The 13,573-nt window shown below is 39.5% G+C and overlaps 2 protein-coding genes across 2 annotated transcripts; both read right to left on the bottom strand.

The window, feature by feature from the left end:
* Window positions 1–3,215: 3,215 nt before the first annotated feature.
* Window positions 3,216–4,987, bottom strand: LOC135238438 (transcription factor HES-5-like). The gene is made up of 2 exons (XM_064306330.1): window positions 4,870–4,987; window positions 3,216–4,757 (listed from the first exon to the last, which is right to left on the bottom strand). Exons 1-2 carry the CDS (start codon window positions 4,930–4,932, stop codon window positions 4,335–4,337), a joined length of 486 nt encoding a protein of 161 aa, XP_064162400.1. The 5' UTR covers window positions 4,933–4,987; the 3' UTR covers window positions 3,216–4,334.
* Window positions 4,988–9,671: 4,684 nt separating this feature from the next.
* On the bottom strand, window positions 9,672–11,720 carry LOC135238419 (transcription factor HES-5-like). The gene is made up of 2 exons (XM_064306292.1): window positions 11,607–11,720; window positions 9,672–11,494 (listed from the first exon to the last, which is right to left on the bottom strand). The coding sequence occupies exons 1-2, from the start codon at window positions 11,667–11,669 to the stop codon at window positions 11,072–11,074; spliced, it is 486 nt and encodes a 161-aa protein (XP_064162362.1). The 5' UTR covers window positions 11,670–11,720; the 3' UTR covers window positions 9,672–11,071.
* Window positions 11,721–13,573: the final 1,853 nt, after the last annotated feature.

Genomic DNA, 13,573 nt, shown 5'->3' with positions numbered 1-13,573 from the left:
AATGTGTGGGTCTTGGTCTTGTTGGAGTTTCCCACAGTGTGTAGCCAATGGGAGAGCTTGTGGGGACAATGAGGCATGCGTGGCTGTCACATGCTGAATGAAGTGCTTATTGCTGGGGGACAATGGCTGTGTCTCAGGGGAACAGGTGGAGGGGTGGGGGTGAGGGAGAGAGTCACAGAGAGCTGAGAGAATCTGGGAATATGGTGACCCTTGAGAGAGCAAATCTGCTGCCTGATATTGGGATCAATGATACTGACAGAGCACACGCTCATCATCCCAATGTACACGTGTGGGACTGACACACATCTTCAGCATCACACTTTACTCTGCTCCATGATCCAACATGACATCAGCATTCTTCACTGCATTGATTTGACCTTGGAGAATATTGTAGGTGCTACACATTACAGTACATCATATGCAGCTTTTAAACCATGAATTATTCAAGCATTGTCAGTTTTTTTGTCATCATGATTTCAGAATATTGTATACAAAAGGAAGTTATTCATTAAAATTCATATTGCATACTTTTGACCATAGCTTATCCCCAAAACCTTTTTAGCGTTTCCAACACATTTGACTTGTTTTGATGTTGAATGGCAAATGCACATTTTACAGTTTTCAATGGATTTGACCTCAAAGAAAACTGCAGGGGCTGCATACTTTTGACATGACGTACAGCTTTGTTGAACATTTTCTTGATTATCCATGTATATGTGGGATTCATATTTCAAAAATAAAAATATTAGGTGTTTTGGTCTTCATCATCTTTGATCAATGCCTAATACCCAATATTGTTCATTATTTTTACATTTTTCTGTGTTTCTATGAATATGTCTCCCTGCTTGAAACATTCATATATAAATTGCTTGGTATAATTTCATTTTGCATTGTCTAAAAATTGCCACATACATTCACAATACATTTCTTTGTGTCATTGTAAACATTTTGGTAATATTATATACAAAACAAACACGTTGCATGTGCTTGTCACAAGCTCACTACAATAAGGATTATTTGAAACTTGCATTGATCAGTAATTTCACAAAATTTGAGAGTCATGGAGTTCAATCAGTCATGTACTATGGCCTGAAAACACATTATTCCAACATCTCCTCTGCTCTGTTAGTGGACAGTGGCCACTCAGTGGTGTGAGACCAGATGTCACAGATGTGTTCTCAGTCTTGTGGCTGGTGGTCAGTGTGAGTAGAGAGCTGATCTGTGTTTCCCACACTGAGTCCTGTGTGCTGGGATCAATGCACAACAAAAGCTGCTCCACGCACTGAATGGACCATTAGTGATGGCTATTGGCTCTGTGCTGTAGGACAGACACAGCCTGACGTCACAGACCATCTGGAGGGAAGGATTATCAGTGAATGAAACTGACCCTGACAAGCAGAAATATTATCTAATTCTATGCATTTTTCCTATTGAGTAAATATTAGCTTTAAAAAAAGAGGCATTATGTTATCCCCAAATTTTTTTAAAGAAATATTGAACATTAAATAATTTCATGTCTATGCCATTTGGGAATAACAATGTACATGGGATTTCAACCAGTATCGCTAGTTCCTACTTCCTTTCCCACGAGGGCTACACTGCTGTCCTTCTGAAAAAAAATAAAAATAAATTAAAAAAACCTTGTGTCGACTTGTGAGGATGTTCCTCCTTTGTCCTCCCCATGCTAAAATAGATTGTGCTATGCTGATTTATATAACCCCTCCCTCCTGCTTACAGCACTTAAAGTCTGGAACTCATCTTCTTTAAGGTGTGTTTAATTTTCTAAGTTATATTAACGCATGTTTTTATCACAGTGAAGTGTGTATATTCCTCAGTACCCCAAGTGGAGGCCCAAGTGTCCAGTTGCTGCTGGGATTGTGGATGCTAATGACAGTAGAACTGGGACTCTGCTCTCCAGAGCTTTCCCACACTTTGTCCATTAAGTGTGCCTTGTTAAATGCTAATTCATCTGTCCACAAGCAGCCTTCAACAAGACCCTGGGGGTAAATACTACAGGTTAAATAGTCCTCAATCAGGTGCCAGATATACAAGATACTCAAAGACAACGAGGTCCAACAGTGGGCTGTGTTTGTGAACATCAGAGCTCAGAGTAACAACAGAAGAACTGCAGAAACCTGTTCATCATTGTCTGACAAGGAATCAAATTCTCTTGTCAAAACAATGTAGACAAATTTAATAGAAATTAGAAGATATTTTTTTTAAAGTCTCAAGTGTGTCTTAGGCCTTCACTCTGAAATGTACATTTTAACAGGAATAGAGGTCATTCATTTGATATTTATTAGTAATATTAGTGTGAAGTATCCTGACAAAACCATTGTTTTTTATTTGGTTTCTTGTGTAATGTACAACACTTTATATTTTGAACACGATTCAAAATCACACAGTGCATTTATCTGAAGCTGAGATACAGATAGTTGTGGAGTGAGATTGTACAAATACCCTCACCCCTCCCCCCTCAGTCCTGTAGTCTCGGGGTGCAGCTCCCAGTATCCATTGTCCCAGTGGGGCTCTGTGACTGAATCTGACTCTGTTTCCCACACTCTCTCTATTCACTGTGTTCTATGGGGGAACAAAAGAAGTGTGTCTCATAACACATCACATTAGCCACGGAGTTTGATCTTCTAGTGATGGAGAGGGGCACCTTCCTCCCACTGAGACCATCTGGACTACAGTTAGTGAGACAAGTCCAGGCAAACTTCTCATAGTCTTCTGCCACACTGATGCGGTACACTGTGTTTCCAGTGCTTAATCCTGACTGCCCTCATAGTTCTTTCATTGATACAGATGCAATGCAGAGGAAAATAGCCTGGACTTTAACCTGGCTGGTAATATGAGAACCTGCAAGTCATTGCGGTTTCAATCAAACAGGTGGAAGGTATACCATATGTTTACATGATATGTGTCTTTAAATAATTGACAATCCTATATTTGTCTTTCGTGACTCAGCCATTTATGATAAAATTAAAATAAATTATATTTAACCTCATTAATAATTCATATTGCAAAGCGGAAAATAAATATTTAAATGACTGAAGATTCAATGCATCAGCAAAAAAGAGAATGCTTCTATTGGATGCTGCACATTTTTTTCACAACACTGTGAAAAAAATTATCTTTTTCAGATTTTATGTGTGTTTGAGTTCGGAATGAAGTGAAGAAACAAAATATGTTTGATTATTTCTTTTTAATTCCTTATACATTTCTGCATTCAAAATGTTCAGACAAATGGATAATAATTTAACAAATACAAATGTAAAAATGCCTTCATTGAAGGTAACATTAAATATTTTTAATAAAATATAACCTGTGATATATTATCACACTCCAGCTTGAACACAGGAAGATACTCCTAACAGAGTGTTTTGTACACTCTGATTACAGGTCTTTATGAACAACCTGCAGAATAAGGCAGATTAAAGAACAATTATACTTCAGTGTAACATACACTAAACTGTGACATTATATTATAATTCACACCACAATAGCAAATAAACTGATATCATATCAGTTTCATCTTTATAAATGGACTTAACATTTCCCACAATGGCAGTATATCATGAAACATTAATTCTAACTTTACTGAAGTATTTCATGAATAAAAAAGCACATGATTTTTAAACACATGGTGTTGAACTTAAAATTGCTGATACTGTCATAACAAAACTCCTTATTTTGTGAAATATAATACACATCAAAAAAGATACTCCTAGCAGAATGTTTTGTGCACACTCATTAAAGGTCTTTATAAACAACCTGTGCAATAAGGCAGATTAAAGTCTGTCATTTATCAACCAATAGGGAGAATAGTTATACTTCAGTGTAACATACACTAAACTGTGACATTATATTATAATTCACGTCACAATAGCAAAAAACACATAATATCCGTTTCCTCTTAATAAATGGATGTAACATTCCCAAGAATGGCAGTATATCATGAAACATTAATTCGTACTTCACTGAAGGATTTCTTAAATAGAAAAGCACATGATATTTAAACACATGATGTTGAACTTAAAATTTCTGATATCGTCACAGCAAAACTCCTTATTTTGCTAAATATAATACACTTCACAGAAAATAAATCTCTTCAGCCTTCTTAGGAGAGAAGAAAACATTCATACTTTTGTATCAGTTACAAACATTACAAGTAAATCTTACACTTTCTCATTGAGAGTATGTTTTTAACCTCCTGCACAGGCAGGAGAGGAAGATAAACACTTCCTACACACTGAGAATTACTGTCCAGGCCCATATTAGACAGGCCTCTTCAATTCTGTTAGTCTGAGTGTCCAGTGAGCATCTGCAGGACTCTACCAGGGCCTCCAGAGGGCGCCTTTGACTGGAGTCTCCTCTTTGCTGGTGGTCTGTCTGGCTGGAGAGTTCAGCTGAGGCAACACACTCTGACTCTTGGTCATATCAGAGGAAGATGGCAGGTTCTGGAAATGGTTCAGGAGTCTTCTCTGGGATTGCGGCATCACTTCCTCCCTGCACAGGAAATGCTTGATCTCTTGGACACACCTGGAGTACCCCTGACTGACAGGTGAGGAGGAGCTGCTCACTGGCTGCTTCTGCTGCCGTGCGAGGAAGAAAACTGCCATCTCCAGGATGTCTGCTTTCTCCAGCTTGGAGTCTGGCTGCTGCTGCAGGAATGCTGGTCCAAGGAGAGACCTGAGCTGCTCAATGCTGCTGTTGATACGATCTCTGCGCATCTTCTCCACCATCGGCTTTCTCGGCTGCACGAACAAAACAGGATATCTGTTAGTAATCTGGATCTGGAATATAACATGACTAAAGCTAATGCAAAATGATACAAGTATTTCTTCAAAGATCAAGTTCTCAATTTACCTTGTTGGTCAGAATCAGGTGCTCCTTAGAGTAGGCCAGTGCTGCAGGTACTGTAGGTGCCATGGCTGTGTGTCTGTGCTGTAGAGGTCTCTGTGTAGAGTGAGTGTGATCTGTGCTGGCTTCACCTCTCTTATTTATAGTCCCAAATCTCCATACCAATGTGTGGGTCTTGGTCTTGTTGGAGTTTCCCACAGTATGCAGCCAATAGGAGAGCTTGTGGGAACAATGAGGCATGCGTGGCTGTCACATGCTGAATGAAGTGCTTATTGCTGGGGGACAATGGCTGTGTCTCAGGGGAACAGGTGGAGGGGTGGGGGTGAGGGAGAGAGAGTCACAGAGAGCTGAGAGAATCTGGGAATATGGTGACCCTTGAGAGAGCAGATCTGCTGCCTGATGTTAGGATCAATGATACTGACAGAGCACACGCTCATCATCCCCATGTACACGTGTGGGACTGACACACATCTCCAGCATCACGCTTTACTCTGCTCCATAATCCAACATGACATCTGCATTCTTTACTGCAGACTTCTCTCACACATATTTACACTGTCAGTCACATTTTACAGCTTTCAAATGGATTTAACCTCAGAGACAACTGCAGGTGCTGCACACATTACAGTACATCATATGCAGCTTTAAAACCATGAATTATTGTCTTTTTTGCCATCAAGATTTCAGAATATTGTATACAATGGGAAGCCATTAATTAAAATTCACAATGCATGCTTTTCTCAGTAGTCCCCAAAACCTTTTTACTGTTTTGTATAATATTACCAACATACTTTACTTGTTTTGATCATGAATGGCCAATTCAGTACCAACAGTTTTACTAATTCATTTTAATATCCAGGATAGAGATGTCAGCTCATTCAAAGATGGATCTGAGCTCATCCAAAGTATAAATATATTAGGAAGCAATATTGATGGCACTTTCCATATATCAGCAGGTTTCCTGATTCTTTACATGATTTTTCATGATTCAAGTTTCATGATTCTTTACATCACAGGTCAGGAGAGGAGGCTTTCCAGCCAATCTGATTCAGTTGATATTAATTCAGCATTTATGCATTTCGAACAGTCATATTTCAATGGCTGGATACACACTTCTCCAGTGTCTCCCTCTCTCTGTCTCAGTGGTTTGAGACCAGATGTCACAGATGTGTTCTCAGTCTTGTGGCTGGTGGTCAGTGTGAGTAGAGAGCTGATCTGTGTTTCCCACACTGAGTCCTGTGTGCTGGGATCAATGCACAACAAAAGCTGCTCCATGCACTGAATGGACCATTAGTGATGGCTATTGGCTCTGCGCTGTAGGACAGACACAGCCTGAAGTCACAGACCATCTGGAGGGAAGGATTACCAGTGACTGATATTCTGTTTCATGTAATGCACACATTCAATTAATCTTTAATATTATTTCATATTCTTAAGTTATGTTCATTCATATACTGTATGATTATGAATTCATATACTTGTCTTTTATTTTAGCAAATTTCATTCACTGCACTGCATCCTCGCCATCCAGTGCATTGGAATATGTATTATTGTTCTAAATGTGCTTTCCCTATTACAAAAAAAACTGCATCCATAATTCCAGTGGTGCTTTTTCATAATTTAAATGCATTTACTGCAATTTTACACCAGTGAAGTGTGTACATATTCCTCAGTATCCCATGTCGATGCCCAGGTGTCCAGCTACTGCTTGGATTGAAAATGTTAATGACAGTGGAACTGGGACTCTGCTCTCCTGAGCTTTCCTATACTTAGTCCATTGAGATCATCCTATTGAACTGTGTAAGTGTGCCTTTTTAAATGCTAATTTATCTCTCTACAAGCAGTCTTCAATAAGACCCTGGGGGTAAATACTACAAGTTAAATAATTCTCAATGAGGTGCCAGATAAACAAGACACGCAGAGACAACGAGGTCCAGCCATAGGTGTTTTTATGGACATTAGACCTCTCAGAAATAAAAATTACAAGCAACTATAAACCATGTATGATGGTCTTGCATTGAGTGACATGCCATAAAACATAATCTTCAATGCATATAAGTGATTCTGGCACAACTTGAAATAGCACTGCTAAGACATCACTCTGGAACAGTCAAATGCCAGAATAGGAAATTATACATATTAAATATCATATTAAGTTGTAAAACTGAATTTTCTTAACCCAATAAAAGTACTTTTTTTCTATTCTTGCAGGGTACCTATCATTTTATATTATTAAGACTGGTCCCTAAACATGGAATATATTTATCTGCAGATGTAAGCCACCCTAAAGAATGTTCTGGAGTAAGACTGTCCACATACAGTATAACCCTGAGTCCTGTACTCTCGGGGTGCAGCTCCCAGTATCCATTGTCCCAGTGGGGCTCTGTGACTGAGTCTCACTCTGTTTCCCACACTCTCTCTATTCACTGTGTTCTATGGGGGAACAAAAGAAGTGTGTCTCATTACACATCACATTATCCACAGGGTTTGATCTCCTAGTGATGGAGAGGGGCACCTTCCTCCCACTGAGACCATCTGGACTACAGTTAGTGAGACAAGTCCAGGCAAACTTCTCATAGTCTTCCGCTACACTGATGCTGTATACTGTGTTTCCAATGCTTAGTCCTGACTGCCCTCATAGTTCTGAAACTCATTTATACAGATTCAATGCAAATTAAACTCTCCTGGACTTTTATCTTCTTGCTGGCAATTCAATAACCAGTGTTCATTGAAGAAATTCAGTTAAATCATTGGGTTAACATTAATAAACTAATACCAACTTTTTTCCAAACATTTGCACCTCAATGTGCTTAAGAAAGTTTACAATGATATGAGATGGAACAAAAATGGAGCATCGCGTAGTTCTGGCAGGTCACGAGAGTCAAGCGCTCCCACCGAATCAGCTGATGGCTCAGCTGAGTGATGTTCGCCTATCACAGTACATTCACTAACAGGGCGGTCTACTTAAACAGCCTCCCTCTACTCATTCGGCTGCTCCTCCTGCATGCAAGCGCTGCACGTTGCTTCGTAAATCCCCTCCACCACCCCAGCTCCATCCCCATGCGTCAAGAATTTGCATTTCTCCATTCCTATGTGTTAAGAAGTTGTATTGCTCCATCCTTATGTGTTAAGAAATTGCATTTGCTCCATTCATATGTGTTAAAAACTGCTTTGCTGCTGGATCTGTTCTGTGTGTACCCCTCTAGGGGGGGTTTGGCTGCTGGCCTCCCGGCCTCATCCACGCGGGCTGCGTGGTTGGCGGGAGAGCTCCAGAACAGAGCCATACCGCCAAACATAACTGTATTGCCTTTATTGTCAATAAAGTTCTACTTGATGACAGTGGTCCTGACAGAAACAATGTAATGTGACAAAATCAGTATGTGATAAAACTTAACAGGACTGGAATGTACCATTCAAAATATAACTAGATAAAACTGGATTAAAATGCAACATAAAATAGGTGACTCTCACGCTGTTGGGTGGCACATCCTGTTATGGGATTGCTCTAGTGCAGGGGAACACAATTCCAGTCCTGAAGGGCCAGTCAGCATACCGTTTTTTGTTCCAACCAATGATTACTTTAGTTTTAGTTTTCTGACAGGTCTATAAACTATTCTGGTTACTGCTGTACTTGAGCGCAGTATAATTTTTAGGGTATACTTGCAGTCTGCAGCTGTAGCTGGTGCTTACATAAATGACACATCAAGATATGATTGAGCTAATTGAATAATAAAGTGCAGAAGCACTAAAACCTGAAATGAATCGGTCCTAGTTGTGCACCTCTGTTCTGGGGCATGGATGGGCACCGCTGTGTGGTATCAAATCTGGACCTTGCCAGGGTCAACTGTCAGCAGCCCCCTCGGGTGGCGCTCAGTTAGCAGTAGTGTCACCAGGGCATGGGACAATTTCAGCCGGCCAGGATGACAGTGTCTCATTGCGCACTGGCGACCTCTGCTGGTGGATCGGCACTCCTGGTCCACCTGACAAGCTGCACATAAAGTGCCTTTCTCCCCCTCATGTCTGTGCAAGCCTTGCTTGTAGATTGCAGGGTGCTAAAAAACAATCAGCTGACATCACATGCACTGGAGGAGAGAACATGCTTTTCTGCACTTGAGCACTAATGAATATGACTAGCCTTTTAAAATTGAGAGGGGAAAAAAAGGGGGGGGGGGCATGAAAAAACAAGAGAAACCTTGATTCAAAGCAAGACGAATGTGTTCTTAAAGGGATGTCAGGTGCATCAATTTCAGCTGCTCTTATCTGTCCAGGTGAACTGTTCCAGAGCTCAGCTGCCTTTACTGAGAGAGACAGCACAATGTATTATATATGTACATATGTGAAAAAAATATCCATATATACGTAGCATGATTTATGATGAAAGACAAATAATACATTATATATTATATATAATTATACATTAATATACAATATATAATAAGTGAATACTCATTAATGGCAGCCACAAGTAATAAAAACATTAAAGTATTGACTACTTAAGTTTGTACATGCTAAAGTAAGTAATTTCATTGACCTGGATGAAGATTAAATGCATATGAGCAAAATCATTTGAAGATGAGCCCTGGTGAATAAATATGGCTTAAATATCAATGTCTCTCCAGAAACAGCATTATTTGTAAAAAAATAAAAAATTAAAAAATCTCTAACTAAAAGTCCTCTGTTAATTGTTTTCTTATAGCTGGTCAATTTGAACGATAAATATATTTTTTAAACATTTTTTTATAATCTTTCTTGTTCTCTGATTTGAAATTAGACTACATGAAAGGAAGCAGATGAGTTTTACCATTTATTTTCAGTTCTTAAACATTTCAATCAAGAAAATGTTGCATACAAATGGATAAGTAATATTGAGCAAATTCAAACATCAACACACTTTCATAGAAAGCAAAATAACATATTCTTAGTGAAATATAAAGTGATACATCATCACTACCATTGCTTGAAGACATCTTCAAGACAGGAAGATACTCCTAACAGAGTATTCAATACATAAACATTGAAGGCCATTATAAAAGACCAGCACATACTAACAGCTTCCACACGTTAAAATATCTCAAACATCAGTGGGAATAATGACAATTCAGTGTACTACACACAAATTTGTGGTGTTATACTAAAATTCACATGATTACAACAAAATGACATAAAATCAGTTTGATCTTTATAATGTGACATTTTTCAATATATGCTACAAGATAACAATTCCATAATTCCTTCATAGAAGGTTACATTTTTTAAATTAAAATGAACATAAACATTAAAACCACCCAAAATATCCTACAAAAAGGCATACTCAATATGAGAAAATGTGTTGAGTAACACTGCTGATAAGACTTGCACTTTCTCATTTAGAGCATATATTTAAACTCCTGCACATGCAGAAGAGGAAGATGAACACTTCCTTCATGCTTAAAACTTTTCACTGCTATTGCTTGAAGGCAACTTGAAGGCAGGAGAACACACCAAACAGTGCATTCATTAAAGGCCTGTATTAAAGATCAAGCAATACAGAAACCATTAACACAGTAATGGCTCTCAACCATAATGAGAAGAATTATACTTAAGTGCATGTAGTGATATGTAATTTTTATGTCATTATTCGTAAGTACCACAAACTAACTCTTACCATATTAACTTTCTAAGAATTATACAAATCTTTCATTCACTGAGCATATGTATGCTACAAGATTCCATCTTTCCTTCACAGAAGGTTACATTCTTTGTTAACTGACCTATACACCTCATTTCAAATAATCCAGTGAATTAAGTGCAGAATATCCACACTGAAAAGGAATACTCAATCTGAGTAATATTCTTCATAGAAGATGTTCTTTTTTAAAATGTGATGGCAACATGTTTTGGAACAAAGTAAAGATTTTGTAGCAAAGCAAACATGTTTTTGTAATAAATTTTAAATTTTAAAAATCCTCAGTAGGAAAAATATATAACTGACTTATATAAAAAAATATACTTTCTCAAAATGTCCTAAATAAGAAAATAATTCTGAATACGATCTATCAGTTAGCACCAACACTGGTTCTATCTCATTGAGAGCATATAATTAACCTCCTGCACATGCAGAAGAGGAAGATAAACACTTCCTACACACTGAGAATCACTGTCCAGGCCCATATTAGACAGGCCTCTTCAATTCTGTTAGTCTGAGTGTCCAGTGAGAGTCTGCAGGACTCTACCACGGTCTCCAGAGGGCGCCTTTGACTGAAGTCTCCTCTTTGCTGGTGGTCTGTCTGGCTGGAGAGTTCAGCTGAGGCAACAAACTCTGACTCTTGGTCATATCAGAGGAAGATGGCAGATTCTGGAAATGGTTCAGGAGTCTTCTCTGGGATTGTGACATCACTTCCTCCCTGGACAGGAAATGCTTGATCTCTTGGACACACCTGGAGTACCCCTGACTGACAGGTGAGGAGGAGCTGCTCACTGGCTGCTTCTGCTGCCGTTTGAGGTAGAAAACTGCCATCTCCAGGATGTCTGCTTTCTCCAGCTTGGAGTCTGGCTGCTGCTGCAGGAATGCTGGTCCAAGGAGAGACTTGAGCTGCTCAATGCTGCTGTTGATACAATCTCTGCGCATCTTCTCCACCATCGGCTTTCTCAGCTGCACAAACAAAACAGCAAATCTGTTAATAATCTGGATCTGGAATACAACATGACTAAAGCTAATGCAAAATGATACAAGTATTTCTTCAAAGATCAAGTTCTCAATTTACCTTGTTGGTCAGAATCAGGTGCTCCTTAGAGTAGGTCAGTGCTGCAGGTACTGTAGGTGCCATGGCTGTGTGTCTGTGCTGTAGAAGTCTCTGTGTAGAGTGAGTCTGATCTGTGCTGGCTTCACCTCTCTTATTTATAGTCCCAGATCTCCATACCAATGTGTGGGTCTTGCTCTTGTTGGAGTTTCCCACAGTATGCAGCCAATGGGAGAGCTTGTGGGGACAATGAGGCATGTGTGGCTGTCACATGCTGAATGAAGTGCTTATTGCTAGGGAACAATGACTGTATCTCAGGGGAACAGGTGGAGGGGTGGGGGTGAGGGAGATAGAGTCACAGAGAGCTAAGAGAATCTGGGAACGTGGTAACCCCTGGGAGAGCAGATCTGCTGCCTGATGTTGGGATCAATGACATTGACAGTGAGGAAGTCTTCAATTTTTTTATTCAATTAGTTTTCTCGTTAAATCTAACAATCTTGCTATTGGCTTTTTGGTTATTGTATGTGAATTGTATATTTTTGTCACTACAGTGTTCTCATGTGGGCATAACATTATTTGTAACACTGAAACACATCATTACTCTCCCCATCCTAAACACTTTGTGACAGATCAAAATACATTTTCCACTGTCTAAGACAAAAACACAAGTTTCTTTGACATAGAAAACACAGTTTGCTTGCATCTGCCAGGTGGCCTGAGTTGCAAAGGAAACTTTAGCTGAAGACCAAACAGCTGGCGGACTGGCTGATTCCCGATGGTGTCCCAGTCACACGCCCCAAACCACCCACAACCCCTCCCCCTACCCAATAAGGCTGCGGGGACGCACGTTTCCCACACTCGTGTATTCAGGGCCGGGAGACGGCCAGACAAAGGGAGCGTGGCGACTCAGACGGACCCGTCCTGAGAACCACCCTCCAGCACAGGCTCACAAGCCAACCATCTGCAAAAGAAACACCAGACCCTCTAATCTCAGAGGAAACTCAGGCTCTTCACTTTCTTCACTGAAAGTGAGAGCCGTCTCAAACCTCTGCGTGGGTCACGATTCACAGTGTTCATTGAAGTCTGGGCAGACCTAGGGGGAAAGTCCCATCATCTTTCGCTGATACTGTTACAGCTCAATTTATTAGTCCTGTCACTATTTGTAGATTACATCTGATTGGCCGGTGTCATTTATAAAAAAGAAAAATGAGGAAGGAGCTCATTATGAAATGTAAAGGGTTAAGTTTTTTTTAATGCTTCCGCCCTCAAAATTGAAGCAAACTCAAAAGATAGTGATTCAAATCTACCTGCATTCAGGATGATGTAATAACCTGTTCAAGTTCTTGCATATTTGAAAAAGTACATAAATACAATACATTTTTTAAAATAGGCTTAATTTAAAATAAATAAATACATTTTGCCTTAAAGGGTTGCTTTTTTTTGTTAATTTGTTCATCATTGATATTTCTGAGACATGCATTATTAAATGACTTTATAAATATCTTAAAATATATATTTTACAGTTAACTGTTGATTGACAGTTGATTAGCAGTTTTATCACGTATGTAACCAATAGTAATTGATTTAAAGGAACAGAACTGCACATATGACTTTTACTAGGACTAAAAAGATACTGGTTTTCAGATAGTGTACATTATCAATATCGAAAGGCCTACTTCTGGATGACTCTCTGTAAAACACAGAATGCTCACAGATGTTCCACGGCACTTTCCCACCGCTGTTTATGGCCATGAGCAGAGCGAAGGTTACGGACCCCTTCAGTTTTCAGATATTTTCCCACTCGCCAAAATTTCTTCTGATTGACAGCAGGCATTCTGCAAACTCCCTCCCACCTTTGAGTGATTCTGACATGATAAATGCACGTCTGTGTTATTGTCCCTTCCTCTGAGCTCGCTGATTGGCTGCAGAGTTTGAGAACCTGCTCCAGTCTTGACACACCCACTAAGTTGAGCATAAATACCGGCTGGTAG

This window comes from Anguilla rostrata, chromosome 13 (genome assembly GCF_018555375.3).
Source record: "Anguilla rostrata isolate EN2019 chromosome 13, ASM1855537v3, whole genome shotgun sequence".
In the NCBI taxonomy this organism is placed as follows: Eukaryota; Metazoa; Chordata; class Actinopteri; order Anguilliformes; family Anguillidae; genus Anguilla; species Anguilla rostrata.
This window is presented reverse-complemented; position numbering and strand designations above follow the sequence as displayed.

Bases quoted from the DNA above. Each gene is read 5' to 3' on its own strand.
- LOC135238438 (XM_064306330.1), bottom strand. From the start codon at position 4,932: ATGGCACCTACAGTACCTGCAGCACTGGCCTACTCTAAGGAGCACCTG. The intron at 4,758-4,869 runs GTAAATTGAGAA...TTGTTCGTGCAG, and splicing joins ACCTGATTCTGACCAACAAG to CCGAGAAAGCCGATGGTGGA.
- LOC135238419 (XM_064306292.1), bottom strand. From the start codon at position 11,669: ATGGCACCTACAGTACCTGCAGCACTGACCTACTCTAAGGAGCACCTG. The intron at 11,495-11,606 runs GTAAATTGAGAA...TTGTTTGTGCAG, and splicing joins ACCTGATTCTGACCAACAAG to CTGAGAAAGCCGATGGTGGA.